General features: G+C 61.6%; 5 protein-coding genes across 6 annotated transcripts; all 5 read right to left on the bottom strand.

The window, feature by feature from the left end:
* Positions 1-499: 499 nt before the first annotated feature.
* Positions 500-1897, bottom strand: ABB37_04270 (hypothetical protein; the record flags this gene model as incomplete). Its single annotated transcript, XM_015801885.1, has 1 exon — positions 500-1897. Exon 1 carries the CDS (start codon positions 917-919, stop codon positions 500-502), a length of 420 nt encoding a protein of 139 aa, XP_015659286.1. The 5' UTR covers positions 920-1897.
* Positions 1898-2706: 809 nt separating this feature from the next.
* Positions 2707-12003, bottom strand: ABB37_04269 (hypothetical protein; the record flags this gene model as incomplete). Its single annotated transcript, XM_015801884.1, has 1 exon — positions 2707-12003. The coding sequence occupies exon 1, from the start codon at positions 11839-11841 to the stop codon at positions 2707-2709; it is 9135 nt and encodes a 3044-aa protein (XP_015659285.1). The 5' UTR covers positions 11842-12003.
* A 1739-nt stretch (positions 12004-13742) lies between these two features.
* Positions 13743-14923, bottom strand: ABB37_04268 (putative mitochondrial nitroreductase-like protein; the record flags this gene model as incomplete). Its single annotated transcript, XM_015801883.1, has 1 exon — positions 13743-14923. Exon 1 carries the CDS (start codon positions 14697-14699, stop codon positions 13743-13745), a length of 957 nt encoding a protein of 318 aa, XP_015659284.1. The 5' UTR covers positions 14700-14923.
* A 1512-nt stretch (positions 14924-16435) lies between these two features.
* ABB37_04267 (hypothetical protein) lies at positions 16436-19274 on the bottom strand (the record flags this gene model as incomplete). The annotated part of the gene is made up of 1 exon (XM_015801882.1): positions 16436-19274. The coding sequence occupies exon 1, from the start codon at positions 19058-19060 to the stop codon at positions 16436-16438; it is 2625 nt and encodes an 874-aa protein (XP_015659283.1). The 5' UTR covers positions 19061-19274.
* An 835-nt stretch (positions 19275-20109) lies between these two features.
* On the bottom strand, positions 20110-26157 carry ABB37_04266 (hypothetical protein; the record flags this gene model as incomplete). 2 transcript variants are annotated; one of them, XM_015801880.1, is made up of 1 exon in its annotated part: positions 20110-26157. In XM_015801880.1, the coding sequence occupies exon 1, from the start codon at positions 25987-25989 to the stop codon at positions 20110-20112; it is 5880 nt and encodes a 1959-aa protein (XP_015659281.1). In that variant the 5' UTR covers positions 25990-26157. The 2 variants fall into 2 exon arrangements, with proteins under 2 accessions (XP_015659281.1, XP_015659282.1); XM_015801881.1 differs by having other exon boundaries at positions 20110-26107.
* Between the last annotated feature and the right edge of the window lie 109 nt (positions 26158-26266).

Below are 26266 nucleotides of genomic sequence, written 5' to 3'. Positions count from 1 at the left end.
TTACACGTCCACCAAACGCAGGTGCTGGTGCGTGAAAAGAGAAGGGAGAAACCGGTAAATCAGTAGAACACACCGCCATCAAAAGCTGACAGTCGATCGATACAAAAAACACAGATCTAAATAACAATAATAATAGTAATAACACCAATTGTGATAATAATAGTAATAGAAACGAAAGGGCAGCAACGTATGAAAAGCTGTATGTGTGCGTGTGTGTGTAGGTGTGTGCAGCACAGAGCGGCTAAACGGATGATGTGAATGGCGATAAGAAGTATGTATTTCAAAGTTCCATTTTAAAGTTCTTCTTTAGTTGCTTTGGAAAGATAGAATACACACATATATATACGAAACACACGTTGAGGTCGCGGTACAATCGCTGGAGAACGAGCTCTGTCAGAAAAGCAGTGCCATGCGTCCAACACACACGCACCCGCACACACAAGCACCACCTTCCCATGTATGTTCTTTTTTGATTTCTGTCCTCTGGGGCCATCTTCCACTACGCCGTGAAGTACAACACAATCTCCAGCTGCCACGGCGTGTGGCGGTCGAAGCTGTCCGGCACGGCGCCTTCGAAGACGGCGTCAACAAACAGCAGCCCTTGGCCACCCTCGACGGAGCTGCTGCCGCTGCCGCTGCGGCCCTGTACCGGCTCCGACGCGGTGATCAACGCCGCTGCTTTCGTTGTTTTCGCATGCGCATTTTCTGTACAAGGCGTCGTCATCTTTTCGCCCTTCTCGCCACCTCGAGCACTCGTTTTATGACTGCTATTACCATTATCATGTTGTTGTTGTGTTGTGTAGCGGATCGGCGCGGCGGGCCGCAGGTGCGAGGCCTCCCGTTCACGCCCCCACCGCTGCCGCGCCGCCTGCAGCATGCTCTCCGCCTCACTCGACGCACCCGAGAGCACGCACTGCATCCGACACGTCCACGGAACAGTGGGGGTCGGTCACTCATGTTTTCCGTTCGTATTCGCCGCAGTTGCGGTTGCTGCTGCTGCAGCGGCGGTGGTGGTGCTGTTGGGCGATCTTCGATGGCTGCGCGGCTTGTAACCGTGTTCTTTACACGCACTACCCTGCTGCACGCGCAGATCCTGCTTCACGTATCCGACGAACACTTCCACCGCCTCGACGACGTCAAAGGCGGAGAAGTGGCGATGCCGCGCCTGCGCGACACTGTTGTTCACATAGAGCGTAAATTCCTTTTGCGCCGGGTACTGCAGGGTGTGAGGCGAGACCGGCTGGGCGTCGTCCTCCGCCGCCACCTTCGCCTCCAACGGCGTGCTCGCCGCTTCCTTTACCGGTTCTGCCTCCGCACTCGTTGGCGTCCCGTCCGCCGTCAGACGAAGCCGCTGCGCCACCACAGGTTTGCCGGCGCTGGGCTGAGTGAGCCGGCGGCTGTGCGCACGCTGCACACGCGCCACGCGATCCTTTTCCTGGTTTATCGCTGCCGTCTCCTCATCCTCCAACTCATGCTGGGCGATACGCTGACGCACGTCGGCGTAGACGCGTCTGAGCTCAACCGCGAGTGGGTTGGGGTAGGACGAGGCCGCGGGATCGCCTTCGCGAACTTGGGTGCGGTGCAGCGCGGCGGAGGGCTGCAGAGCTGGAGAAACCGGTTTGCTTGCTCTTCTGGGGTGTCGAGGAGAGGGTAACGGGCACGCGCGGCGGCGGCGTTATCGGAGGCCTTCACACCCCTCTCGTTGCCTTTCGCGTCCTTGCTCCCGCCACAGCCCATTACAACAACAGCAATAACAACAAACAAAGGTAAGAAAAAAGGATTTGTAACGCAGAATCCGACCTGGCACACTCGCGCAGGAGTAAACTGCAATTAAATCCGCCGTGCGCGCGAGTCACATGCCATTACGAGTGGGTATACGTGCCGTTGTGAATGAGCTTAACGTGAAAGTGCGATGGCAACAGAAGAAGAGGAAAAAGATAGAAATCACAAGAGGACGTTGTTCCCCCCCCCCCTCCTTCCCTTTCTGTTGCTCCACCGATGCGTGCGGGATACGGCGGTGAGCCGCACACGTGATACTCAACGCGCAACTCTATTCTAATGCAAATATATATATATATATATAATGGTGGATATATGAGAAGCTGGCTCCAACGTGCGATCGTGGGGTTTTCCTGTAGACCTCGCGTGTGGGAGAGAGAGGAAGCGGGACATCCGGGGCATCGAACACACCCAAATAAGGATCGCCATCCGCGGTGAAGAAGAAAAGAAGAAGACGAATGAAGTCCAAACATCCATCGCACAGCCGGAGGTGCGTGCTCCGCAGGATCACACCTGGACCGCTGCGTCGAGGGCCAACGCTAGCCAATACCGCATCGCGTGAATCATCCTGTGTGCTCCTGGTAAAAGAAGCGCAGATGGGTACTATGTGCCGTTACTGTTCAGAGTGTCTGCCTTCGCAATACATAGAAAGAGAAAACACAGAAAAGAAACTCCGCTAAAGCCATTTTTGCCACATGGTCGGGCAGCGCCAAACGATGAGCCTTCCACCCTGCTGTGCGCTACCGCCTCCTCCGCCTTCCTCTCTGCGGTGGCCGGCACAGAAATCGGGGGCGCTGTCGGAGGAAGCAGCGGAGAAGGAGGCGGAGAGGGAAGTAAAAACCGGTCCGTGCTCTGCCGGAGACGACGGGACGGTGCGCTGCATCGCGGCTGCAGAAGCCGTTCACAACGGGCATCGGCACGATGGGATCAGGGGGCGGTTCGACTTGGCTGCGGTTGGTCTTGTGTTTTTGCTACCGCTGCATCTGCAACCCGCTGAGTGGTTGGGCTTTGTGTGGTGCGGGGAGTACGCATCTTCATCGCCTCTGTCGCGCGTGCCGTCGTCGTGAGGACGCGTGACTTTCCGGCAGGCGGCTCCGCTTTTGGCGCGTGTGGTCCAGGCGCGCTCTCCTGCTGTGCTCTCCTGTCCGTCGTGTTGGACGGCGTCGCTGCTGCTGTGTAGGCTGATAACGGCGACGGCAAGGTTGGCACCGCACGCGTCGGGCGACCTTGGAGGAGGAGGAGGTGGTGGCTGGCGGGGGAAGCGGATGGCGCTGCCGCTGCCGTTGTTGTTGAATGCATAGAAGGCGTGCTGTTGGTGCTGTCGTACAAAGATGCTTTGCGGAAAGAGGAGGGAGGTGCTCTCGGTGCTGGTCGAAGGCCGTACTTGCGGCGCATCTGTGTAGCCAGACTCTCCGTCGGCAGTTGCGGCGACGCGAGGTGCGAGGGCGGCGGGGGTGGAGCAGAGGCGAAGAAGGACGTGCCAGGCGACGGCACAGCAGCTGCTGTGTCGGGCTGTGGACCGCTTCTGCAATGCACACCGGCCGTTAGCTCGTCGTCTTCGTCATCCTCGCTCACCTCCGTCGTCCTTGCTGAGGGAGTGACTGCTGCTGCTGCTGATGTTGCTGCTGCAGGCGACCCTCTTCCTCCATTACCTTGTCCTCCGTCCCCCGCGACAAGTAGGACGTCTGCTGGGGAGGACGTGAAGGACGCTGACCGCCTAGACGATCCAGGCGAAAGGCGCAGCGCCGCCGCTTGCCCAGCCGCACGCGTCGGCGTGTACGCGTCCCTCTCCCGCCTCATCACCGCACCGGGCAGCCCGTCGCTGTCCACGCCGGTGGTGAAGTAGGTAGGGAACTTGTACAGCAGCAGCGCGTCTAGTCCGTTTAGCTTTTCCAGCAAGTCCACGGCGGCCGCCTCACTGAGACTGTCCTCCGCGTCCTCGTCGTCGCCGGCGCCGTTCTTGCCTTTTGTGGTGCGCTGTGCCGGCTGTGGTGTGGAGCCACGTGCTGGCTTTTCAGGGGTGATGGCCTCCGCAGAATTCGCCTCCGCCGTCTCGTGTACTCCTTCAGCGTCATCACCACCACCACCACCGCTGCGGGCGCCAGCGCCTCCCTTCGCGCCCGCTTCGTCCTCTCCTGGTTCCTCTCCTTCACGCTTGTCATCATCGTCGAGATCGCGGTGCTCCGGTGCGTGCTCGGCAGGAAGCGAAAAGCGCACGCGTCGCCGCAGGGACGGCTGCTGCTCCTGCTGCGGTGCTTCTTCCTCGGCTTCGTGCGCCGCCGCCTCTGCAAACGCCACCGCGGACTTCTTTTCCTTCTGTTCTCCGCCGGCGTTCGTTGGAGTGTGTCCGGGGACGCCTTCCTCCCCTGCTGTCGTGGTGATGAGGTCCGTATCCACTCGTGTCGGCGAGGCCAGCACGATCGTCGCAGCAGCATCGCTGCCCGCCACGTCCGAGACTTGTGACACGGCGGTGGTGGTGGCGCCGTGGTGGACCTCCGAGACCCCCGGGTGCACCTCAAAACGTTCTCCCTCGTCGTCGTCCTCCGCCTCCGTGTCATCTCTGCTATCGACGACGTCGTTGCTGTTGATCTTGCCTGCCGCTTGCCGCTGCTGCTGCTGTCCTCCACCTGCATCGCTGTGTTGGAAAAACGGGGATGAAGTCGAGGCTGAAGGTGGAAGCTGTACAGCATCTCCCTTCGCCTGTGTTGTGTCGCCCGCTTCCATCAACGTCCCCACTGCTGGACTGTCCTTCGCCGTTGCGTGCCTCGACCCTTGCAGCGCGCGCTCGTCACCCGACGCGTCGGACGCATCCTCGCGGTTGATCGACAACGCAAGCACGGCGCTCTTCGTCCCTAATGTGGACGGCGCAGGCGCACGTGAGGGTTCGGCAGCATCACTGCCACTGCCACTGCCGCCGCTGCCGCTGCTGCGTTGCTCTCCGACTTCCGTCTCTGTGATGATCGATAATTTCTTAATAGCCTGCGGTGCTGTCGCACTCGACGAGAGAGGAGAAGCGGGGGCGCGAAGGGACTCCGTCTTTCCAGGCTCGTTGTGAGTCTCCTGATGAGTGTCTTGGGATGCTGCGTGTGCGACTGTGCTGCTTTCCTGCGTTGAGACCCTCCCTCCCCCATCATCGCTGTCGTCATCGATTGGGTATTCAAAAGGAGGAAGTTGACTTCCACGGACCTCATCGCCTTTTGAGGTCTCGGCGACCGCGCTTCGAGAAGGGTTGCTCGGCGTACCGTTTGCTGAGGCCGAGGACGCCGAGCTTTCCTCCACTGTGTTGTTTGGAAGCAAGGGAGCCTCGCTGCCTTCCTCCGCCGACCGCGTTACCACAGCCGTTTGTCCGGCGCGTGAGTCATCTTCGTCGTTATCGTTATCGTTGTCTAGCGCAGAGGCAGGCGGCACATCATCCGCGCCATCCGGACGCTGCTTCCGCGCATCGTCGCTGTTGCCGTGCTGCTTCTCCCCGTCTTCCACGTCGCGGTGTACGTCAGAGGAGATCGACGCAGCTGCTGCAGCGGTCATTGGCGCCGGTGTCGCGGCAGCACTGCTGTTGCTCTCTTTTGTAGCTGCCCTTCGTCCTTCACCCTCCTCTTCCTCCGCCAGTGACTCCATCGGGGCTGGCATCACCGGTAAGACCCTTTCCGGACTGCCAGGCTGCGTCGGCACCATCGTCGGGTCACAACTTCTATGATCGCTGCTTGCACCGCCACCGCTGCCCAGCGCAAAGGCGGCGCCGTCATCGGAGAACGACAGCGGGCTGCGACTGCGGACCGTAGGCCGCACCGCCGACACGTTATGCAGCGGCGACAGATCACGTTGCACGGCGCGACGCACCATTGCGGGAGGCCCCGCGCTCTCCGCCGAGGGCTGCCGCTGATCGTGTCGGTCGTCGTTGCCATCATCGTCGTCGTCGTCGTCATTGAGCCGCTCCGCGAGTGAGGGAGGCGTCTTCGTGCCACCGTAGCTTCTGGCGCTCGGGTTGTTGCTGTAGTGATGGTCAGTGCTGTCATCGGAGCTGCCTTCGCCACCTTCATCGTCGTCGTCATCCGTAAAGCGGTCGGCGCGACGGCGGCCGCGGTGGTCATCATCCGGGCTGATGGTGCAATCACTACTGTCTCGCTCCGCCCCATCGCTGGAGCTCTCACACTCGCGCCAGGGCCTTGCGGAGGGCGGGTGCTGCCGGTCGCTGCTGTCGCCCTCACCCACGGGACTGGTGCTGGCAGTATGCCTCGCCACAGATGCTTGGGGGGGCGAGGGAGACAGCGGCATGGCGGGCGTGGCCGGCTCATGCCCGGGGTATCCCCCATCGGGATGCCGCTGGGAGCTGTCGAGGCTGTGCGGCGAAGGCGTCTGCTGTTGCTGCGCCTGCTGCTGGGGCCCGGCTTCCTCCTCCGCCGCTTCCTCCTGTGCGCGCAACGTCCGCAACACGCAGATCGTTTCGATGATGTACTGCCGATGTAGCGCCTGTACCGCGGCATCTTCCGCGACGACCAGCACACGTCGGTCGTGGCGCTCTGTCCTGCTGAGGCGGATGCGCAGAGACAGAAAGATGGCGGGCAGCGAAGGCGTGAAGGGGTGCGACTGCGGGGACGGCGCCATCAGCGCGGCTTTGATCGCAGCTGGGGAAACTGCAGAAGCAAGAGGGAGCGCTGCGTTGCTCTTCTTAGGTGGCTCCATAGCGGTAGACGCACTCGCTTGTGATTTACGTGTGCTTTTGTATCCAACGTGTGACTGCGTTGCGCGGCGTGCTCCCGCGTGATGCCGCGGCGAACACTTAGGGGGTGCGTAGAGGTCTTCACGTATGCGTCGCTGCAGCAGCGTTGATGGCGGCTGTACCGCCGTTGCCGCTGATCTTCCATTTACCGCATCCGTCGCGTCGTGTCCCGTGTCGTGCAGCATCGACAGCAGCCCCAGCGTCACGTACTCCTCGAAGCGCTGCGGGCAGCAGACGGTGCAGGAAGGGCGGAGGGCCTGCGCGTACGACAGCTCGATTTGCTCATGCACCGCAGCATCATCACTATCCCCTTCTTCATCGTCATCTTCGGGGAGACTTTTGCCGGACCGCACGTGGACACGTTGCTGCCGCTGCTGCGGTTCAAGCTGTATCTCAGCGACGGTGGTGGTGGTACGGGAGGGCTCGTAGTACTCCGCACGCAGTGCCGCTGCACACCGCCACACTTCCTCCTCCTCTTCCTCCCCTCTCTTCGCGTCCGCTTTCGAAGCCGATGCGTACGATGTTGAAAGAGTGTTGCGGTACCTTCTTCGCGTTGCTTCGGCGGGAACCTGTGTGACCGGCAGACCGCCGCGTGCACCGCCTTCAGCAAACTCGCTGCTGCGGTGGAGGCGTTGGCTGCTGCTGCTGTTGTTAGAGTGGCGGTCACGAGGGCTGACACTGCTCGATGCCGGGTTGCTCGAGCGACGGCCGGCTTCCGCAGACAACGTCTCTTCCCCTTCCAGCTGTGCCATCATGTCCTCCAGAAGGCCTTCGTACCGCCGCTGCAGCGCCGCTGTGGTGGTCGTGTTCGTGTTGCTGATTACTGTAATACTCGGCTTGGTATCTTGATGAGCGGCCCGCTGCTCCGCGAATGCGGGTGGCGGAGAAGACGCCGACACGGACGGCGTATCCGCGAAAAAAGTTGACGGCGGTTTACGCGGGGCCGGCGAGGAGCCGCCGCGCGTGACAGAGTGACCTTCCCTCCCGGCCTTCTTGCGAGAAGGGCGGCGCAGGAGATCGGCGTAGGCGCTGATGGCCCACGAGGAAGAGGATAGCGGACCGGCAATGAGGGTGGGCGTGCGAAGTGCATGAGGCCCAGCGGAGGAGGAGGGGGGCGACACCGCACGCTGAGCCGTCGCCGGTCTCTTCAACGGTGACCGCCGCACTTTACGTACACCAGCGTGTCGGTCGTCGACGCTGTAGCCGGCCATCACTGGCGGCTGCGAGTTCTCTACCGCTGCGCCTTTCATTTCTGTGGCACTTGGCGTCGACTCTTCGTGTTGTCGTGACGAGGTTGGTGTGTGCGGCAGAATACCTTCACCAGGCCTCGTTGAAGCACTTCCTGCAGCTGTAGCCGCTGCCACTGCGGATGGACTCGTCTCTGCCCACAACTGGTGCCGCCGCATCTTCTCCATCACCGCATCGAGCGTTGCGATATCACTCGTCAGGGCGGCCTCGTTCAAATCTAACCGCCCCGCAGCAGCAATCGGTGTCTGCGGCCTTCGGACGGCCCCGTTGTGGGCGTCGTGAACAGCGCGTGGGCGCGAGGCGCTGCGTGACGCCGCCGTCGCCACCGCTGCGTTGATCGCCGCCTCTTGCGAGCGCAGCTTCCGTTCCATCTCGAATTGCCGCAGCGCCCGCTGACGATCCTTGAAGGCATCGTACTGCTGTTGCCAGAGGCGATGGCGATTCTTTTGCTGGGTTTGCCAGGCGGCACGGAAGTGGTTCACGGTGGAGTGCACCCGCGACGCCGCAAGCATAGCGCGGCGACGGGCAGCATGAACAGCAGCAGGGGGCATCTCCGCTTCCTCCTCCTCTTCCTCCTCCCCCTTTCTCTTTGCGTCGCCTCCAATTGGTGTTTTTGAGTTCTGTTGAGAAGGAGCAGGAGAACGCGTGCGGTGACGCCTGTGCACTGACGAGGCGTACTCCTCGTCCGTTTTCCCGAGCTGCCTCGCGCCGCCGCGGCGACAGCTTCGGTGCTTTCCCTGCCCCTCCCCTTCCCGCGCGGAAGCAACAGAGGTGCTCGAGAACGCCGCCCGGTGTCTTCTTGGCTTCCGCTTCCTATTGGCGTCGCGGTGCACGCCGCCGGAGTCGTTTTCGGTCGGCGCGTCCTCGCTTCCTTCTCCCTCCGTCACGTCACTCGCTCTTCGTCTGGCGTCCCTCCGATGCTTTTCTCGCCGCTCCCGCCGGTGGCGCCGCCGCCGCCTCCGTTCCTTGTCCTTCTGTCGACGGACTTCGCTCGACGTCAGCGAAGTGGTGGAGGCGGCCGTCGAGGAGCTCGCGAAGGAGGAGCCGGACGATGCGGAGCGCGTGTCTGACGCGTGCGCGGAATCGGAAGAGGAAGGCGATGACGCCGAACGGTTATGGTGGCGGTGGTGATGGCGACGGCGATGGCTGCTACGGTGGCCATGGCGTCTTCGCTTCCTCCTTTGCGTCTTGTCCTCGCGTCTCGTAGCACCGCCTTTGCTGCCATTGCTACCATCCGCGTTGGCGGCATCGCGCACCTCCTCCTCAGCTGGCCGCGAAAGGATGAGCGCCGCTGCCGCTGCTGCTGCTGCTTCAGGGCGCGTCATCGGGTCCGGTGCGTTCGCCATTGTGTGTGTCTGCCCTCCCTGGCCCTCGTGCCCCAGCCGCGTCGTCTTTGTGTCCTCGGCGTCAGTGTGAAACGCAATAGACGCGTCTACTGAGGTGGATTGGTTGTCGCGGGTCGGCGTCGATCGGGCGGTGGGCAGCCGTGCGGACGGGAGAGGCACGGCGTTGTTGCGGCCTCTGAGCGTGGCGGAGTCGTCCACCGTCGTCGTCGCCAGGTCTGTCGGCACGAGGGTGACGACCGTACTCGCGGCGGTGCCCACGCCTAGCTGCACATCGGACGCCGCGTCCGTTCCTTGGTCTTGTTGCTGTTGAGAGGTTACATCATCGGAGGGGCGACGGGCCGAGATCACCTTCCGCACCCCGCGCTTCAGCCGCGATGACAACCGCGAGAGACCGGCGGCGATGCTGTGCGATGTGGACTGCCGTGACCGCAGTGACGGGGTGCTCCCTTCGTTGTCCTCCGCGCCTGACTTGGACGCTGTGGAGCCACTCTTCGTACGGCACAGCAGCGACTTCCCGCCCAGGGCATTGAGTGCGGCAGAGAAGCTGCTGCGACGACGTGGAAGCTGCGCCGGCTCCTCCTCCGTCTCCTCGACAACGCGTGTGTCTCTTGCTTCTGGCGGACCCGACGATGCAGCGGGGCGCGGCGATGCCTTCTTTGGCTTCTTCGCTACGTTGTTGAGTCCCTGCTGGGCGTTGGTGGGGTTGACGTTCGTGATCGTGTCGGGCGGCCGCGGCGAGGCGATGCTGCTCTCTCGTGTCTGGATCGACGCCGTCTCCGCTGTCGGGGCGGTGGTGATCGAGCGAGCCTCCGCCGCTGCCGCCTTATCCGTTCCAGCGGCAGTCTGTCCCCCCTCTGCGGTAGGCTGCTGGCCGCTGGACAGTGCCGTGAAGGTCGGCAGGGGCATGACGTGATGCAGATCCTGGTGCTTAGGGGAGGGCGACAGCGCCGCCGCCGTCGTTTGGCCACTTCCCCCCATCACATGTCCCGTCCCATGTTTCGGTGTGATGATGCTTAGCATTGGGTTCGACTCGTCGAGGGACATGTCGAAGGACTGCACCCGTCGTGACGCCACGGCGGCAGCAGCAGCAGCAGCAGCGGCGGCGCTGGCGGAAGGCACCAGCGAGGGACGGTGCGAGGACATGAACGTCTCCGCCGCACCGACACCCATCGCCCCGATGGGCAGCATGGAGTAGGTGCCGCCGCGCATCGAGGCCGCGTTCGTCATCTCGCTCACAGTGCAGTACACCGGGTCATCCTCGTTCGGCACGCTGACGGACGAGACACGGCGGTGTTGTTGCACAGAGCTGCTCTGACCGAGGCTGAGCGGTGCTGCCGCTACCGCGTACGCCGCCGCGGGCATCCGAGCGAAATTCCCGCCACTCGCCATGCTGCTCGTCGGCGGTGACCCGGGCGAAGACGTTGACGGCGTGCGTATGTGGTGAGGGCCACTGTCGTATCGTCGCTGCGGCGGTGGTGATGGTGGTGATCTGTCTTCGTCTTCATCACTGTGCTGTTGCTGCTGCGGCGCTTGTTCATCCACTGCAACGGCCGGTATCAGCGGCACGTGCGGAGACGATGGGTCGTAGCGGGGCGAGGGAATGTGGCTGGCGGAGGTGCCCCTCGCTGGGGCAGCGCAGGAGAGGCCTGTCGCGGTGTTCGTCGTGACGACCGTGCGCGGTCGCACGCTCGTCGTCCCCGTCGTGTAGAGCATCTTTCGACTTACCGGGGTCGACGGGGGAGAGGGGGATGGGGTCGTCGCGGCCAGTTCCACAACCTTGGAACGCATCGCTTTCGATGGTGCGAGCACCGCGGCCGTCTTCACTGGGACGAGCTTTCCGGGCGAAATGCTACGCGGGGATGTCGACAACGACGATGATGGCTGCTGCTGCTGCTTCTGTTTGTGTGGCGGCGTCGCACCAGAGCTGCCGTGCGCATTCGTCCCCTTCAGCGTCCATGGTTTACCTCCCACGTGAAGGGTGGCGGGTGGTGTCGCGGCCGTGGCTGCCACGATGGGCGGGGACGCCATCGCAGGGACTGCAGCCACCTGCTGCTCCGCCTCTTCTTCTTGAAAGTCAATGCTGCCTCTCGACGACGTCACCGAGTGACTGGTTACATTCATGCGGGCAGACTTGTTTCTGATACCCTCCTCCTCCTCCGCCATGTGTAGGCCACCCGACTCGTATGGAGTACGATGCTGGTGGTCACGATGGCCTCGGACCGCCTCGTCACTGCTGCTGGCGTCGCCCTCCTGCTGCGATGGTGGGTGTTGGGACTCGCCGGACGAGTTCGGATGCGGGACGTTGAGCTTCGCCACAGCTCGCACAAACAGCAGACTCGCGTCCGACGGCGAGGCAGACCATGAACCGTGTCCCACCGCCGGTGCCTCGACCAGGCTGGACGAAGCGGATGGCGGTGGCGTGGCTAAGGCAGCTCTTAACCCTGGCAACGGTGGGGATGAGGTGGAGGATACCGCGTTAACTGCCTGCGGTGAGAGAGGTGGGTGACGAGATCTGCTTGGTAATGATGAGGCCGTGGGTGCGGCGCTGCTGCCGAGTGCGAGTCTCCTCTTCGTGGCCTGTGCGTTGAGTGGCGGTGCAGTGCGAGAAGCCGCCGCCGCAGCGGCAGCGGTGGTGGTGGCACCTTTGCCGGTGCTGCTACTTCGACCGACCCCACCGCCGGCGTGCGACGATGCCACGGAGAACTGAATGGAGGTGACAGTGGTGGTGTCCTCCGAGGAGTCGTTCATGATTATTGTAACTGCCTTTTCAGCGTATGTAATATGTATTCTTATATGTCTAATTTCCTAGATAGAGACAGAGAGAAGGTTACGATGCTCGTGCGCAAGGCAAGTTCCTTCTCGCCCCCCTTCAATCCTTTTACGTGATACAACTCTAGGTGACGCTAGCCTTGAGTGATGGGGCGTCATTGCCGGTGATACAACAAGAGCACACACATACACACACAAATATATACATACCGATAAATAGAAAAGGAGGGGGGAGAAGGAGGAGAAAAACAATGGCGAGACAGAGTAAAAAGTAATTATTGAAGGAGAGGGGGGGGGGCGAAGGAAACGACAGCCAACAACAATAGTAAAAGCGATATCAGGCGCTACGTAACCGAGTACGATCAGGCGGGCCAGGACGCGCCTGAGTAACTCTCTTCTAGTGTTGACATTTGCCCTGTCACTGTGCCGCATCACCAAGGGAGCCGCCCCCAAAACATAAAACACCTCCCCCTCTTCTCCCACAGAATCCCCCTGCATTATGTTGCCTGGAAAGACCGTGTATGGTGATGCGACACGCTGCCTTCGTTGAGCCGTTCACGCGGTAAATGGTATCGAGAAATCCTCGTAGCAGGCAAGGAGACTTTATCTCCTGCACGTTCTGCATCTACGCCGCCAGCTGTCATGAGGAGCCAGGGACGTGTTGTCTTGGCGGCGCGGCGTGCACCGTGGATCGGGAGGGACCAGGCCACCATCCGCGGTGTGGACTGCTGCACCTGGAACGAGCGACGCTGGTGGACTTCGAGGCCGTGCTCTGGTAGAGGAGAATACACGTCGTGCTACGCAGGAGCTGTTTGCAGCGGCGATGCAGTACGTAAGCTCCGATAGGCGTTACACTTCTCTGCGCATCCCGCGCACCTTTTGTTTCCCTCTCTTTTATTGTGGCAGGCGAGACAAGCCCAGCCAGCGATTCTCTTCATTGATGCATGAACGAAGACACACCGCGTAACGGGGTCGAGCACGCGATGCCCCTGCTTAAGGAGTTAAACTCAGCAAAGCTGGGAGAAGGGACTTTACGCATCTTCCTTACCGCACCACACACTCACACGCATACACACCTACTTAGAGAGAGAAAGAATCATATTAAGTTTTTCTAACAAACTCCTTTACACTGTTCTACAGCTCCGGTGCCTTCATTGCAGGCATGCGTGTGCGTCTCTTCTGCTGGAGTTTCGTTGAGTTCTTCATCGATGCCCATCCCCTGTTCGAACAAAGCCAGCCGCCTCCCTAAAAGAAAAAAAAGAGCGGAGAGCGCATCCTCTTATGCGGAATGCACATGCAAGAAGAGGGCGGGGGAGGGGACATGCGAAGCCTTCTGAAAGGTAACTCTAAAAACAAAGAAGAGGAAGACGGTGCACGCGGCCGGCTGAGGTGGGATAACTATGTTGGTTCCCCCCTCAGTCATGCCGCAGAGAGGGAAAAGAGAAAGAGGTAGATGTCGAAATAACGAGGTGACCGCGGACGTCGATGAGGAAGGACACAAAACGGCGGGAAATCGAACATGCGAACGCACACTCGCCCGCCTGCGCAACAGCAGAGGCGGTGCAACCACCTCCACAAACCCCACGCGGATATCGTTGTGAAGTACTATCGCTGTTGGGGGGGGGGGGGGGAGAGAGAGGAGGAGGATCTACTTTCCGTTTCCTTAACACACATTTTTTATCTCTTTTTTGATGCAGCTCGCTGTCACTCCTTCTGCGTGTGACACCGACACCCACACACCTACACACTCACCCACACAAACGAAAAGGTCGTCTCACTTTCTCCTTCGGCAGAGCTCACTCCCCACCTCCCCTTTCCCTCGATTAATGGCCGTCGTCTCCACAGCTACTTCTTCGTTCTAACAACGGCCATCCTCCGCATCAGAATTTGTTCCAGCGAATCAAATGCGCTGTCGCAAAGCGTGAGCTCCGCACCTTCGCCCGCTCCGCCGCCGCCGCCGTCGCGTGTCCTACGCTGATCAGCACCGGCACCGTGCAGCGCGCCGGCACGCCCAGCACCCGCTTCACCGCCTCCTCGTCGATCCCCTCCATCATGCACGTGTCCCATCCGGCGGCCGTCGCCAGCTGCATAAACGTGGTCGCCGGGATCATCGTCTGCTTCCACGCGTAGCCGGCGCGGCTCACCGGGGCAGAGATGACGGGCGTGCCGGTCACCTGGCTGTACCACGTGCTGAGCACCGACTTCGCGGCCGCCACGGTCTGCATCGGCCCGCCGTGCATGAAATAGTATATGTTTCGCAGATAAGCAGCGCCGTAGAGAGGGCCGTAGTAGCCGGTCTCAAGGCCCATCTCCAGTGCCTGCGGGGCGTTGCACTCCGGCTCCGTGTCGCCGACGAAGACGACGGTGGCGGGGGCGTCGAGCACCTGCGGCTGACCCAGCGCTGCCTGGAACAGCCTCTCCCGCACCGGCATCTCCGTCACCACAATGGCGTACCAGCCCTGCAGGTTAAATCCAGTGGGGGCGCGCGTTGTCGCCGCCAGAACCCGCTCGAGTTTCTTCATATCGATGGGCTGCGCCTTGTCGAAGTGGCGACACGTCCAGCGAGTGAGAACAGATGCTTCTACTGCCTCAAAGGCAGTCGGTGTAGTGCCGTTATTATTATTATTGCTGTTATTTTTAATGTCACTGTTCACCGTAGTTGGTGCTACCGAGGAAGAGGAAGATGCGGCTGCAGCGTCGGCGGCGGCGGCGTTAGAGCTGTTCCACGCCATGAGACGGCGAAGAAGGGAGAAGAAACTGTCTTGCTTTTGTTTTGCACCACCGCCGGCTGCAGCGGCGTCGCTCGCCACGCGGAGCCAACAGCATTGACGCAGCATCCTTTTCTCTGTGCAGTTGCTGATGCTGATGAGGCAGTCGTTCGAGTCCGCTTCAATTCGCACTGGAAGCTCAAAAAACAACAACAACACCGCAGCAAGAAATAAATGAGGCGGTATGAGATGAGCGAGGGAAGGAAGAAACGGCGTTGCCTTTGATATGAGAAAACGATTTCAGGAATTGACTGCAGTAATGTGTAACTCAGAGAGATGAAAGGGTGGTGGCTTCGTTGGGACAAGACGGCGGTGTTTTTAAGAAAAAAAAAAGGAATAATCATAAATAGTCCATATAGGAGATATGGCCGAACAAGGAGGAGGAAGAGAAGGGGGAAAGAAGAGGTCAGTGCAAATCGTGAGTTGTTGATTGCTCGCACGCACGCAGTTCACTCACACACAGAGACGTTAGTCACGTGGGCCATGGGAGAAGGGAAAAGCTACGAAACAATAAATACAGCTCTTCCATAAAGAGCAGTACAGTAGCTTCCCGCCGCACACCCAACAACTGCGTTGTCCGCATCGTCCACCGCGCACGTACGAATTTCTCTCTCTCCCCCACAACTTCGGCGAAGCGGAGACGGCAATCGTGGATTGGCTGCTGCGCTGCAGGTCCCCTCAAGCCCCATCCTCAGCAGCATAATAATAGTAACAATAATAATAATAGTACTTATCAACAAAAAGAATAATAAAACATCTGCGTTAATGAACATGAGTGAGGAAATACCGTCCAACGGCACAGACTAGGGATGATTGAAAAACATCTCTTCAAGGAAAAAAAAAGAAAATTAGGCTTTAACCAACAAGCAAAGGCCCCAATAAGATCGATAAAGGTTCGCGTACATACGCATACATGTATATCAATCATCGATCTTCGTAAAAGCAATACGGAGAAAGAGGGCGAAGAACCAACTCCTAAAGGGGCTAAACTACGTACATAGGAAAGGGAAGAGTGGCGGTGGGTCGGCACGCAGCAACATCGACAGCAAGCCACTCGCAAGGGGACGGAAACTTCTACAACCCCAGTTAGCTTGAAATGGGAGGGAAAAAACAACGAAAAAGAAGGTAGATGAACTAGAGCGTACGCTTCGCGGCACCACCAAGAAAGCCAGCACACACAAACAAACACACACACACACATGAAAGCGGACTCTGTGGTTGTTCCCACCGGACCAATCGAAAGAGAGGGAAGAGGAAAAGAGGGAGGAGGAACGAGTGAGAAAAACAAACACAAAAACAAATGATTCGGTGGGGCCAATAGTAAAAGAATCCAAAGCAGAGAAACACACGCACACATACAGTATCATCAATAAACAGCAAAGCGGAGTCTGCGTGGCCTTACATACATACATCCATCCATTCATCCACTCATACATAGAAAAACAGAGAGAAAGAAAACCAAGCAAGCAAACTAAAACGCCGGTGTTGCTTACATGAGGGCGTGGAAAGAACGCACCGGGACTCATTAGCTCGGCGCACACGCGTTGGCGCGTATCCACGCCGTGACGTTTCAGAAGCGAGAAAAAAAGGAAAAAAGAAGGTGCATCATCTACTTCAAAGGAGATAGGAATATATATACACTCTGTTCGTTCGTTTTCTTGTTTAAATTTAAAAAGCCCGAAGAAGGCGCAACAACAAACAATCACATAAAGAGAAAACTGGAACACCGCCTGCGACGCGTACCACCACACGGGCCTTTACATGCTGGTAGTTGTCGTGTGTACGTGCGATTCCGCGTGGGGCACTCACGTGCATTCCTCCATCTGAATGCCCGCCGCACACGCGACGTGCGGAGCTGCAAAGAACGCCACGGGGCTGTAGTTGAGCGCCACGGCGAGCCCGTTCGTGGTCTGGTGCACCGTCTTGGCCCCACTAAACATATCCGACGCCTTGCACGGCAGACCGTCGTCGTCGTCGTCGTCCGTCTTCAACGACAGCGAGGGCGCGGACGACACACGCGCTCGCGGCGGAGCCCGGCGCAGACTGCCAAGGCGCCCCGTCACGCCACCGCCACCTCCGTGCGACGTTGCTGGACGCACCGCCGCCGCCGACGACGATGATGACGACGGCAATCGTTTGGCGGACTGCGTCAGCAACATGGTGCGCATCCGCTGCGCGCGCTGTGGTCCACGCATAGCGGAGGCTGAGGCGGAGAGGCAGACGTGGCCGGTGCCGCAGCACCCAAGGTAGGTGCGCACGCCACCGTCGATAATGGGTGACTCCACACCCACCGCCGCAGCAGCAGCAGCAGCACCAGCACCAGCAGCCGGTGACTCCGCGGACACGAGAGGTGGCAGCTGCATCGAGCCCGCTCCTGTCGCTCCAGCACCTGTTACTCCTGTTGCTTTGGAGGCGCCGTCTTTCTTCTGGCTCTGCCCTTTTCGTGTGCTCGCCGTCGTCGCCGTTCCGCCTCGGTGGCGAACCGCCTCCCCCTCCAGCACGCAGTGGTAGTGTAAGATGCCCGCGTAGTTCGCCGCGCTCGTCGCGTTGCGCGGGGTACACCAACACGCCTGCAGCGGCGCATCCTCCATCTCCTCCAGCAGCACATTCCGCCGCGCAGAGGCGGCCCCAGACAACACCGGGGCCACCAGCACGTTGGACAGCCCATTAGACCGCATCACGAAGCCCTCCTTGGCGTACCACGGCGCCGCGGCGCTCTCGCTTCCGAATTGGCTTGAGGTACTGCGGGCGTGCACGTCGACGCACGGCGGGGCGCGCGTGTCCACCTGCAGCGGGTGAATGCGGTGTCGGAAGGCCTCTGCCTCGGCCATCACGCGTGCGATGCGCTGCGGCGTCTCAAAGCGTGCCTCGCGGCGCACCTGCAGCGACTTGCGCATGTGCGAGCACGTGAGGAAACGGGGCGGCCTCGTGGGGGGCGAGAAGGGCGGCTTCTCCATCGCGGCTTCTGCTGCTGCGTTGGGAAGGAAAGCATCGCGGTCTCCATCATCACCATCCTCCGCCACCGTGTGCGGTGAGTCGTCGGCTGCGTGTGCGTCGGCGTCCTCCGCCGCCGCGTCGACAGCTACTTCGCGCAGACTGCCCCCATCACCGCCATTTTCCATCTCGACTGCTGCATCCGTCGGCGGCTGCAGCTCCTGCGGTGCGGCCTCAACCAAGGCATCTTTGACGATTACTTCGGCCGCTGCTGCTGCTGCTGCTTCTGTCGCTGCTGCTGCGCGACGAACGGAGAGAATGGCATCGATTTCATGAATCAAAGCCGGCAGCATCACGTGCGTGCCGTCCAGCTCCTCGCGCAGGTGCCGCCGACGGCTGCGAAAGCGTGCCGACTGTCCGGGCGTCAGCTCATGCAGCGTCGTCTCCGACACCACGACAGCCGCCGCCGCGGCATCAGTGGCACCAACCGCCGCCTCACCCTCCCCTCCGTCTACTTGGGCAATCAGTGTCTTGCCGGAGCGGAAGTGGCCGTCCGCGGCGCACGCGTACTCAAATCGCACCGCCGTGTCCGCCGGCGCGCCCTCCAGCTCTACCGCACGCAGCGTCGTGTTCCCTAAGTTGCGCACGAGCTGCAGCACCATTCGAGCGCTGCGCCACGTGCACGCGGGGTTGCCCGCCAGCTGCAGCGTTGTAAGGGACGAGGACGTGGTGCTGTCGGGGTGGGGAATCAGACCGCGCAACACCGCGTGCACATCGTGATCTCTGAATTCACATTGGTGGAGGAAGAGCTCCCGCAGAGGTGGGTTGGTCGCCAGCCAGCGGCCGAGCTGCGCGGCGGGTGTCGGCGAAGCGGCCCACGCCTCATCAGACGACGCTCCTCCGACAAGGCAGAGCGTATCATCATCATCATTGTTGGGCTCTTCCTTTGGCTCAGTTGGCGACGCCGCACCCGGCAGCTTGACGGCAGATCCTAGTGCGTTTCCGCTGAGTCGCAGCACCGTCAGCATCGGCAGCTCCGCCACGGCGCGCAACAGCGGCTCCACCACAGTTGAGGTGAGATTGTTGTAACTCAGATCCAGCACCGACAGCGCCGTGTCCCGTCCGAGAAACGCGAGCGCGCTGGCGGGCGGCTGCTCGAGTGACAGCTGGAAAGGCTGCGTGAGTGCATCGTCGCCGAGCTTGTAGCCGGCGAGGTGCACCTGGGCGAAAGGCTGTAGGAGGAACGCAGTGGTTGACACGGACGACGGCGGGCACGTCGCCTGCGTTGAGATGGACCGGTTCGCAGGACTTGAGCACTCACAGGTGCTGTCGTTGCCGTCCGCGTGTGACGCTTCAATCAGCGCGAGGGCGTCGGCGAGGTGGGCGAGTTGAGCGCGGAGTTGATCGAGCTGCGCCGCACGGAATGACTCCAGACAACGTTCCGACTGCGGCTGCGCACCAGCCTTGAATGTCGGCGTGCTTTGATACTGCCCCATTCTGAGTACGTGTTACTGAGACAGCGACAACGACACACACACACACGTAAGCTTGACGCTAAAGCGAAACGGATACCTCCCACGACGCTTCTCTCTGCAGTAATACCAGAAGTACTGTTACAATAAACAATAATAATAATAATAACGTGTCAAAGGCGCGGCTTAACGAATGAGTTGCCTACCGAAATACTCTCGCAGCTAAAAAAAGCGCTCTTTTTTGGTTGTTGTTGTTGTTGATGGCGGTGTCCCGAGGCGTTGGGTGCAGTAAAAAAGGGGGATTCGGATAACAACAGAGGTGACGTAAAGCGTGGCGAAACAGAGCGATGATGGGTGCCGTTTGCCGTGTAATCGGGTGAGGTTGATCATCATCATCATCAACGTACGAGTACTCACAACGAAGTCATCACCATGGCGAACGTGGGGGGGGGGGGGGGGAACGGAGGCCTTGTCAGGCGTACACACTTCTATTTTTTTCTTTGCTGTGTGCGTGGGCACATATGTGTGTGTGTGTGTGAGTTCCCTTCCCAGCGCACTCACCGCATTTCGCGTGCGGTGCTGCTGACGCCAACTTCATGGAAGCCTTTTTGCTCATGTAAGAGAAAAACGAAAACATCGTTCTTGATTTATGGGATTTCATTCTGACGTATCACAGACACACGCGTTTGGTGCGTCTTCGTATCTTCTCTCGGTGTTTGCTGTACATCATCTACATAAGTAAACAAAATAATAATAGTAAAAAACAAGTTGCAGTGGACATCTCCGATATCGCTGAACTGTCAGAGGCTGTGTGTGTTTTTCCTTTTCACCCGTTTTCCCAGTGTTCTCGCGCCGATGTATCATCCAACTACCTCTGACAAGGCCCACAGCTTTAAAAGCACACGAAGTGGCAGAGGAGATAGAGGAAACGAGTGTGTGTGTAGTCGGGGGGGGGGGTAGTCCGGAGAACTCGCTTGAGCAGGCCACCACGCACCGTCTAGGCACGACAGCGCAACCCACCTCTCCGCACGCAAAGACGTCATCAGCGTGCGTTTTAAGGAGGCTTCGTTTCCTCACGCCTGCTGGAGTAGCGCACGCGCAGCACTGCGATTGCCGAGCTCTGCCGCCAGCAGCAGCGCCGTACGCCCTTGCCCATCCGGCAGCTGCGTGTACGCCGTCCAGCTGCGCACCCCGCTACCCGACGCAGCATCCATTTGCAGCAGTCGTGTGGCGTTGTTGGCGTCGCTGTTCGCAGCGTCGGCGTCTGCACCGCGGAGCAGTAGCGGACGAGCCCCCCAGTGCCGGGTCTTCTGCCACCGCTGCAGCTGTTCGGTGATGGTGGAGGGCTGCACAAGGGCGGCCACGGCACGCAGGCCGCCGTGTTGTTGCTGTAGGTCAGCAGGCGTTCTATCAGCCGCAGCGGTGGTGTGAAACGGCGTGGGCAGGACGTCCTGCCCTGTGCGTCGAATCGGCTGGCCATGCAGCGGCACTGCCTTCCCCTCAGCTGTTAGCCTCGACAGGGTGTCCCGCAGCGTCGTCATCATGCGTTGTAGACGAGCCGCCAACAGCTGCTGTCGTTGCTCCTCTTCTTCTTGTATCTCTGCCTTGGCGGTGACCTCTGCTGCCGCGTCTGCAGCGGTCGGTGAAGAGGTGAGGAGGTCGTTCCGCATCAGCACACAGGCGTGCAGCGGAGTACGACCCTGCGCATCCACCGCCACAACACTCAACGGGCTCATGCGTAGAATGATCTCCATCGCTTCGACAAAGCCGCTCTCAGCAGCGGCGTGCAGCGGCGTCCGCCCGTGTGCGTCTTGCAGGCCCCACACCATCGACAGCACCTCTCGGTCACCGCTGTTGGCCGACTCCCGCATCAGCGTGTACGCCTCCAGATCCTTCAGCAGCCTCAGCAGTGCCGGCAAACGCTGCACGGCATGACAGGCCGAACTGCACAAGACGTGCAGCGGCGTTTGCCCTTGTGCGTCCGTCAGCAACCAGCAATGCGAGGGAGATAGCAGGTGCTCGGCGCACTGCCACTGCCGCAGCGCCGCTCGTCGGTGATCGGCCTCCGTCGCGCCTTCGCCACTTGCGTCTGCGTCGACCGCGCCGCGGTGGGCATCGTTGACGTCGCCGCTCTCCGGTCGGCTGGTGGTGACGCTGCGGTCATCGTCGTCGCCGAAGACGCCTGTGTTGTTGCCGCCGCCGCTCGCGACGCTACTGTCGGCGAGCGAGAGCTGATCCTCGGCGAGGCCGTCGCCGTACAAACCTTCCACGGCGGCATCAGCCGCGTCGCCGGCCTCGTCAGTCCACAACCTGCGACGTGCGGCAGCAGAGGCGGAAGAGGATGGCGACGGTTGCTGCTGCTGTCCCGCCAGCCGCTGCTGACCCCGTCGGTCCCGTGCGCTACCGTCCTGCGAGCTGGGTCGGTGCCCTGCTCGTCCGCCTTCGCTGCTGTTACGGTTTAGCCGACGGCGCAGCGCGCTCTCCTTCGCCCCTGCCGCACCTCCGGTTTTCCTGCCACCACGGTGATTCAGCAGAGCGCTCTCCGCGTCTGCTGCTGCGGCGGCGGCGGAATCCGGCAAGCGTGGCCGCAGGCGTGGTTCACGAGACTTACTTCGACTGTCGGCTCGCCGCCCACGGCTGCCCGCCGCTGCCGCCGCCGCCGCTGATTTGCGATCGGGCACCGTGTAGAAGAGCATCTGCAACAGTTCCTCGTTATCCTCCGACGGGGTCGCCAGGCGGCGGGCGGCGAGGTGCTGCGGCGTGTCGAGGTTCGTGCCGCTTTGCGCAGACGGCGTCGCGCCGTACTCCAGCAAAGTTCGAATAAGTGAGGTGCGGCAGTCCCGGCGACAGCACCGTCGCCGCTGCTGCTGCTGCTCCTCGTCGTCCGCTGCAAACGACGCTGGCGAGGTCGCAGCCTCGTCCGTTTCGTCCTGTTGCGGTGCTGCGGAGGACGGCGGAGTCTGGCGCACCGCAAGGAACAGCGGCGTCTCGTCTACGTCGTCCACCTCGTCCGGGTTGGCGTAGTACGACAGCAGCAACCGCGCCAACTCCACCTGGCCATCCGCCACGACACGGTGCAGCAGCGATCCCCCGTTCGGCAGCCCGCTCGGCCGCAGCGAGCTCGCCTGCCCTTCTGCCAGCAGCGCGGTGGCGACGCGTATCTCCGCCGCGGAGGCCGGCACTGCCGGTCGCGTCTGCCTGATCAGCAGCTCCAGCGGTGTCGCGTGCGCGCTGCGCTCCTCCGCCTCCACATCCACCAGCGCCACGCCGCCATTCGCGAAGAGGAGGTCGGTGGGGGAGACGGGACCACCGCCTGCCGCTGCGGCTGCTGCTGCGGCAGCGGCGGTGTTGCTGTCGCTGCGCCGTAGCCGACCCGCACTCGTGAAGGAGCCGCTGCGTTGCGAGCCGCGCCGGCCGGCGCTGCCGGCCCGCGTGGACGAGGTCCCGCGCGCGCCCCCTGCGCCTCGTAGGTTGCCGAGCAACTCGGAGAAGACATCCGGCCCCCCGCCCGCTGCCGTGGCGCTGCTCAAGAGCTGCTTCGTGTGTCGCAGCAGCAGCACCACCACAGTGGGGTGCTGCTGACGGACGGCGACGTGCAGGGGCGTCCAGCCATCGCGGTCCGCGCGGCCAACCTGCAGCAGCACCCCGAAGCGCAACAGCAGCTTCACCGCCGCTTCGTTGCCGACCAACGCGGCGTAGAAGAGCGGGGTGCGACCGGCCATGTCCGTACAGTTCAGGTCGATCTTCGAGCCAACCGCGGCCGGGATGGAGATGACCGCCTCCGCAGGACCGCTGCTTTCGCCGCCCATGACGGCACTCAGCGTCGAGGCCCCCGCACCTCCACCTCCTACCGCGCCGCCGGCGGGCTTTACGTGCATCAGCATCACCTGCGGTGACAGCAGCATCTCCAGCACCGTCGGGGCGTGGGCACAGAGCGCGGCATAGTGCAACGCCGTCGCTCCCTGCGAGTCCCGCTGCATCGGGTCCACTCGGTAGTCGATCACCAGCCGCCGAATCAGCTCTGGGTGGTAATCGAAGATGGCTTGCTGCAGCGGGGTAACGCGAAGTGAAAGGCGTCCAGGGCAGAGCTGCTGCTGATGTTGTTGCTGCCTCCGTTGACTGCTTGAGTAGTGGCCTGCGAAGGGCACGGCGGTGCTCGCAGAGCCGGACATCGACGTCCGGCTGCCGTAAAAGTCCTCTTCCCTTTCCTCTCCTTCATCGCCGGCGCCACTGTCGTAGTGCTCATCACTGACCGCAGTACCGCCAGCAGCAGCAGCAGCGGCAGTCTGCGACTCGCCGAAGCGTACGTAGGGTAAGTCAAGGTCCTCATCTGGGATGTAACCCTGCAGCACCGCACCGGCCTTCAACAACGTGTCCACCGCCTCTGCGGTCGTCGTCGTCGGGGGCAGGAAGGACCACCACGTGCCCGCCTCGCGGCCGCCAAAAAACGGTTGAGCTGGCGGCGCGACAGAGGGCAGCCGAGCAGCAGCAGAGGCGGCCGATGCGTTGTTGGACGTCGACGCCGCTGCCGCGCTTGGGTTTGTGCTGATGCGACGCGCGCTGGCGCTGGCGAAGTGATCCTTCGCTGCGCCACCACGGCCGGCATTGCCGCCGCCGCCGGCCGCCCCACCACTCCCGGTTGTGGTCAGCAACGGCAGCTGCAGTGGTGGGCAGAGGATGTAGTTGCGCTGCGCACTCGGCGGCAGCTGCGTGAAGGCGATGGCGTTGCTGACGGCGGTGCTGATAGTCGGTGGAACAGGTGTGCTCTGCGCCGCCGCGTTCGTCGCGTTCGTGTTGGAGGTGGAGGTGGAGATGTTCACACCGTCGGTGCCGCCTCCCGCTGCTGCTGCTGCTGCGGCGGCAGCGGCGGCATTCGCGGCGGCCCAGGCGGCCGTTCCATACAGCGTTTGGACGTACTTGGCGTCGTTCCGCGCCGTCCCGTGCCGCAGCAGCGACAACACCGCCGACTCACCCCACACGTTTTCGTACTCTAGCGAGAGCCCGTGCTCCGTCAGCACCTTCAGCACCGCTGGTTGCGCCGCCGCGTAGTGAATGAGGGTGTATCGCCCGTCTGCGGACAGCTGCGACAGGCGATCGCCGTGGCGGAGTAAGTGCTCTACCCGTGCGACGTTGCCGCGTGCACAGGCACGCGCCAGGCGGGTCTGGGTTGCGTTCACGAGGTCGTGGAAGGGCATGGGGGCGCCGAAGAAGTACAACAGGCGAAGCGACAAGGTGTCACCGCGTTGCAGGGCGATAGTGGCGGCGGTGCAGCCGAGGGAGTCAACTTGGGTGAAATCAAGTTCCGTACGCTGCTTCAGCCAATCACCCCCGTCCCCACGTGCCCCTTCTCCTTCCTCACTCGTCGTGCGGTGGGGGTCCATGTCGCCTTCACCCGCGCCGCCTTGCCCTTTCAGCGATTCCCTGCACAGCTTCTGTAAGTTCCACAACGCAGCGGAGGTGCGGGGTGCGTCGCCTGCGTGCACGCCAGCGTTGTCTCCATCGTCGAGGTGTGGGTAGGCGCTCATCAGGATAGGCAGCCGACGTGGCGGCAGGCCCCTTCCACCACCTCTGACGCCGCCGGCGGAGGCACCGCGAGCGAGCGGGCGTTGCTGACGCTTCTGAAAAGCAGCCAGGACCGCCTCCGCAGCCGCGGCCGAGATCGTGAAGGGGCCGTTGCCACCGAGAATGGAGTCCGTTACCCAGGTAGCCGTGGGGCGTGGTGACTCCGGCCCACTCGGCACAGGGGCCGTGGCGCCGCCCTGCTTACCCTTTCCCTTTGGCTGTTGCTGCTGCTGCTGCTGTCCGTTACTCGGTGCGGGGGCGGCTGCTGCAGCGGCGGCGGCGTCGTCGGACTTGCCTCCCCCGCTGGTGCTCACCGGGTTCACCGATGGCGGTAACGATGCGAGCTGCTGATGTCGCAGCGCCCCTACCACCGTCTCCTGCTCGACAGCGCTCAACAGCGAGTAGGGCAACGCGGCGGGGCACTCCTCTGCGTTGGTCTTCTCTTCCTTACGGGCGTCGTGCTGTTCATTACCTTCTTCTTCTTCGCCGGCGGCTGCGGAGGGCGGCATCAACTGCGGTGGAAGCGGCGCCGCGAGCAGGAGAAGCCGCAGCAGCTGTGCGTGATCGCCGCGGCTGACAACGCAGTGCAGCACCGATCCGTCCACGCTGCGCTCCTCCTCTTGCTGTCCGCGCTGGGCGTCGTCGGCATTTCCGCCGCCGCCTGCCGCGGCCTGCGCGGCGGAGCCGAAGCGGGAGGAGACGGGTGGTGCCTTCGTCTTGGCACCCTTCTTCGTCTCCCCGCTATTCGCTGCCCGATTGCCTGCCGCGGCATCGTCGCCCGCGCCTGTCGCGTCGCCTTCGTTTGTCGCCTCCTGCGTTGTCGTGTAGGTGACCGGGTCGTTGACGCTCGCGCCGCGTTGAAGTAAAAAGGCCACGATGCCGCGAGCGGCGGGTGAGTCGAGGCCGGAGAGCAGCATCGCAGCGAGGGGGGAGAGCCGATCGGCTGCAGCGTTCGCAGTGGCAGCACTTCCGCTGCTCGCACTGGTGACCTCCGTGGCATTACCTTCTCCACCTACACCTCTAGCAGCAGCAGCAGCAGCCACAACAACGCCATAGGCTTCGCCGTGCTGCTCACCGGCGTCGACCCCGTCGCCTGTGAACCGTTTGCGCTGAAGATGCTGCTCGTGCACGGCGGTGCCGAGTGCACCGGCGTAAAACGCAGGCGGCGGCACCTCCCGCGCGTTGACCGGATCGGCGCCTCGCTCTACCAGATCCTCGACACGAGCCAAGTCGCACGCGAGACACGCCTCCATGAGCTGCTGGTTCCACGTGTGCAGCGGATCTTCTTTGTTTGAGGCGGCTTTGTGGCGTGCGGCTTTCTTGGCTGCCGCAGCCACCACCGCGGCCGAGGCAGCAGGCGCCGATGCGGAGGGATCTGCCGGGGTGGACATCGCGGCGAGCCACCTTCTTCTGAAATATATATATATATATATACAATTATTCAAATACAAACGGTAGCGCACCGTGCCCGCAGGTGTGTACTGCTGTGAAGAACAAGCAATCAGCACTGCAGCGGTGTTGCCACGGCGTTGCGTGGAAAGAAGATTCAGTAAAACACTCAACAACAAAAAGAAAGGGAGGAGGAAAGGCGTGTGTGTGTGTGAAGGACGGAAAGAACAGACGCAGCGCCCCACATGCGCGTTGGTCATTCAGGTTTAGGGAATGCAT

This window comes from Leptomonas pyrrhocoris (assembly GCF_001293395.1).
Source record: "Leptomonas pyrrhocoris isolate H10 chromosome Unknown, whole genome shotgun sequence".
In the NCBI taxonomy this organism is placed as follows: domain Eukaryota; phylum Euglenozoa; class Kinetoplastea; order Trypanosomatida; family Trypanosomatidae; genus Leptomonas; species Leptomonas pyrrhocoris.
This window is presented reverse-complemented; position numbering and strand designations above follow the sequence as displayed.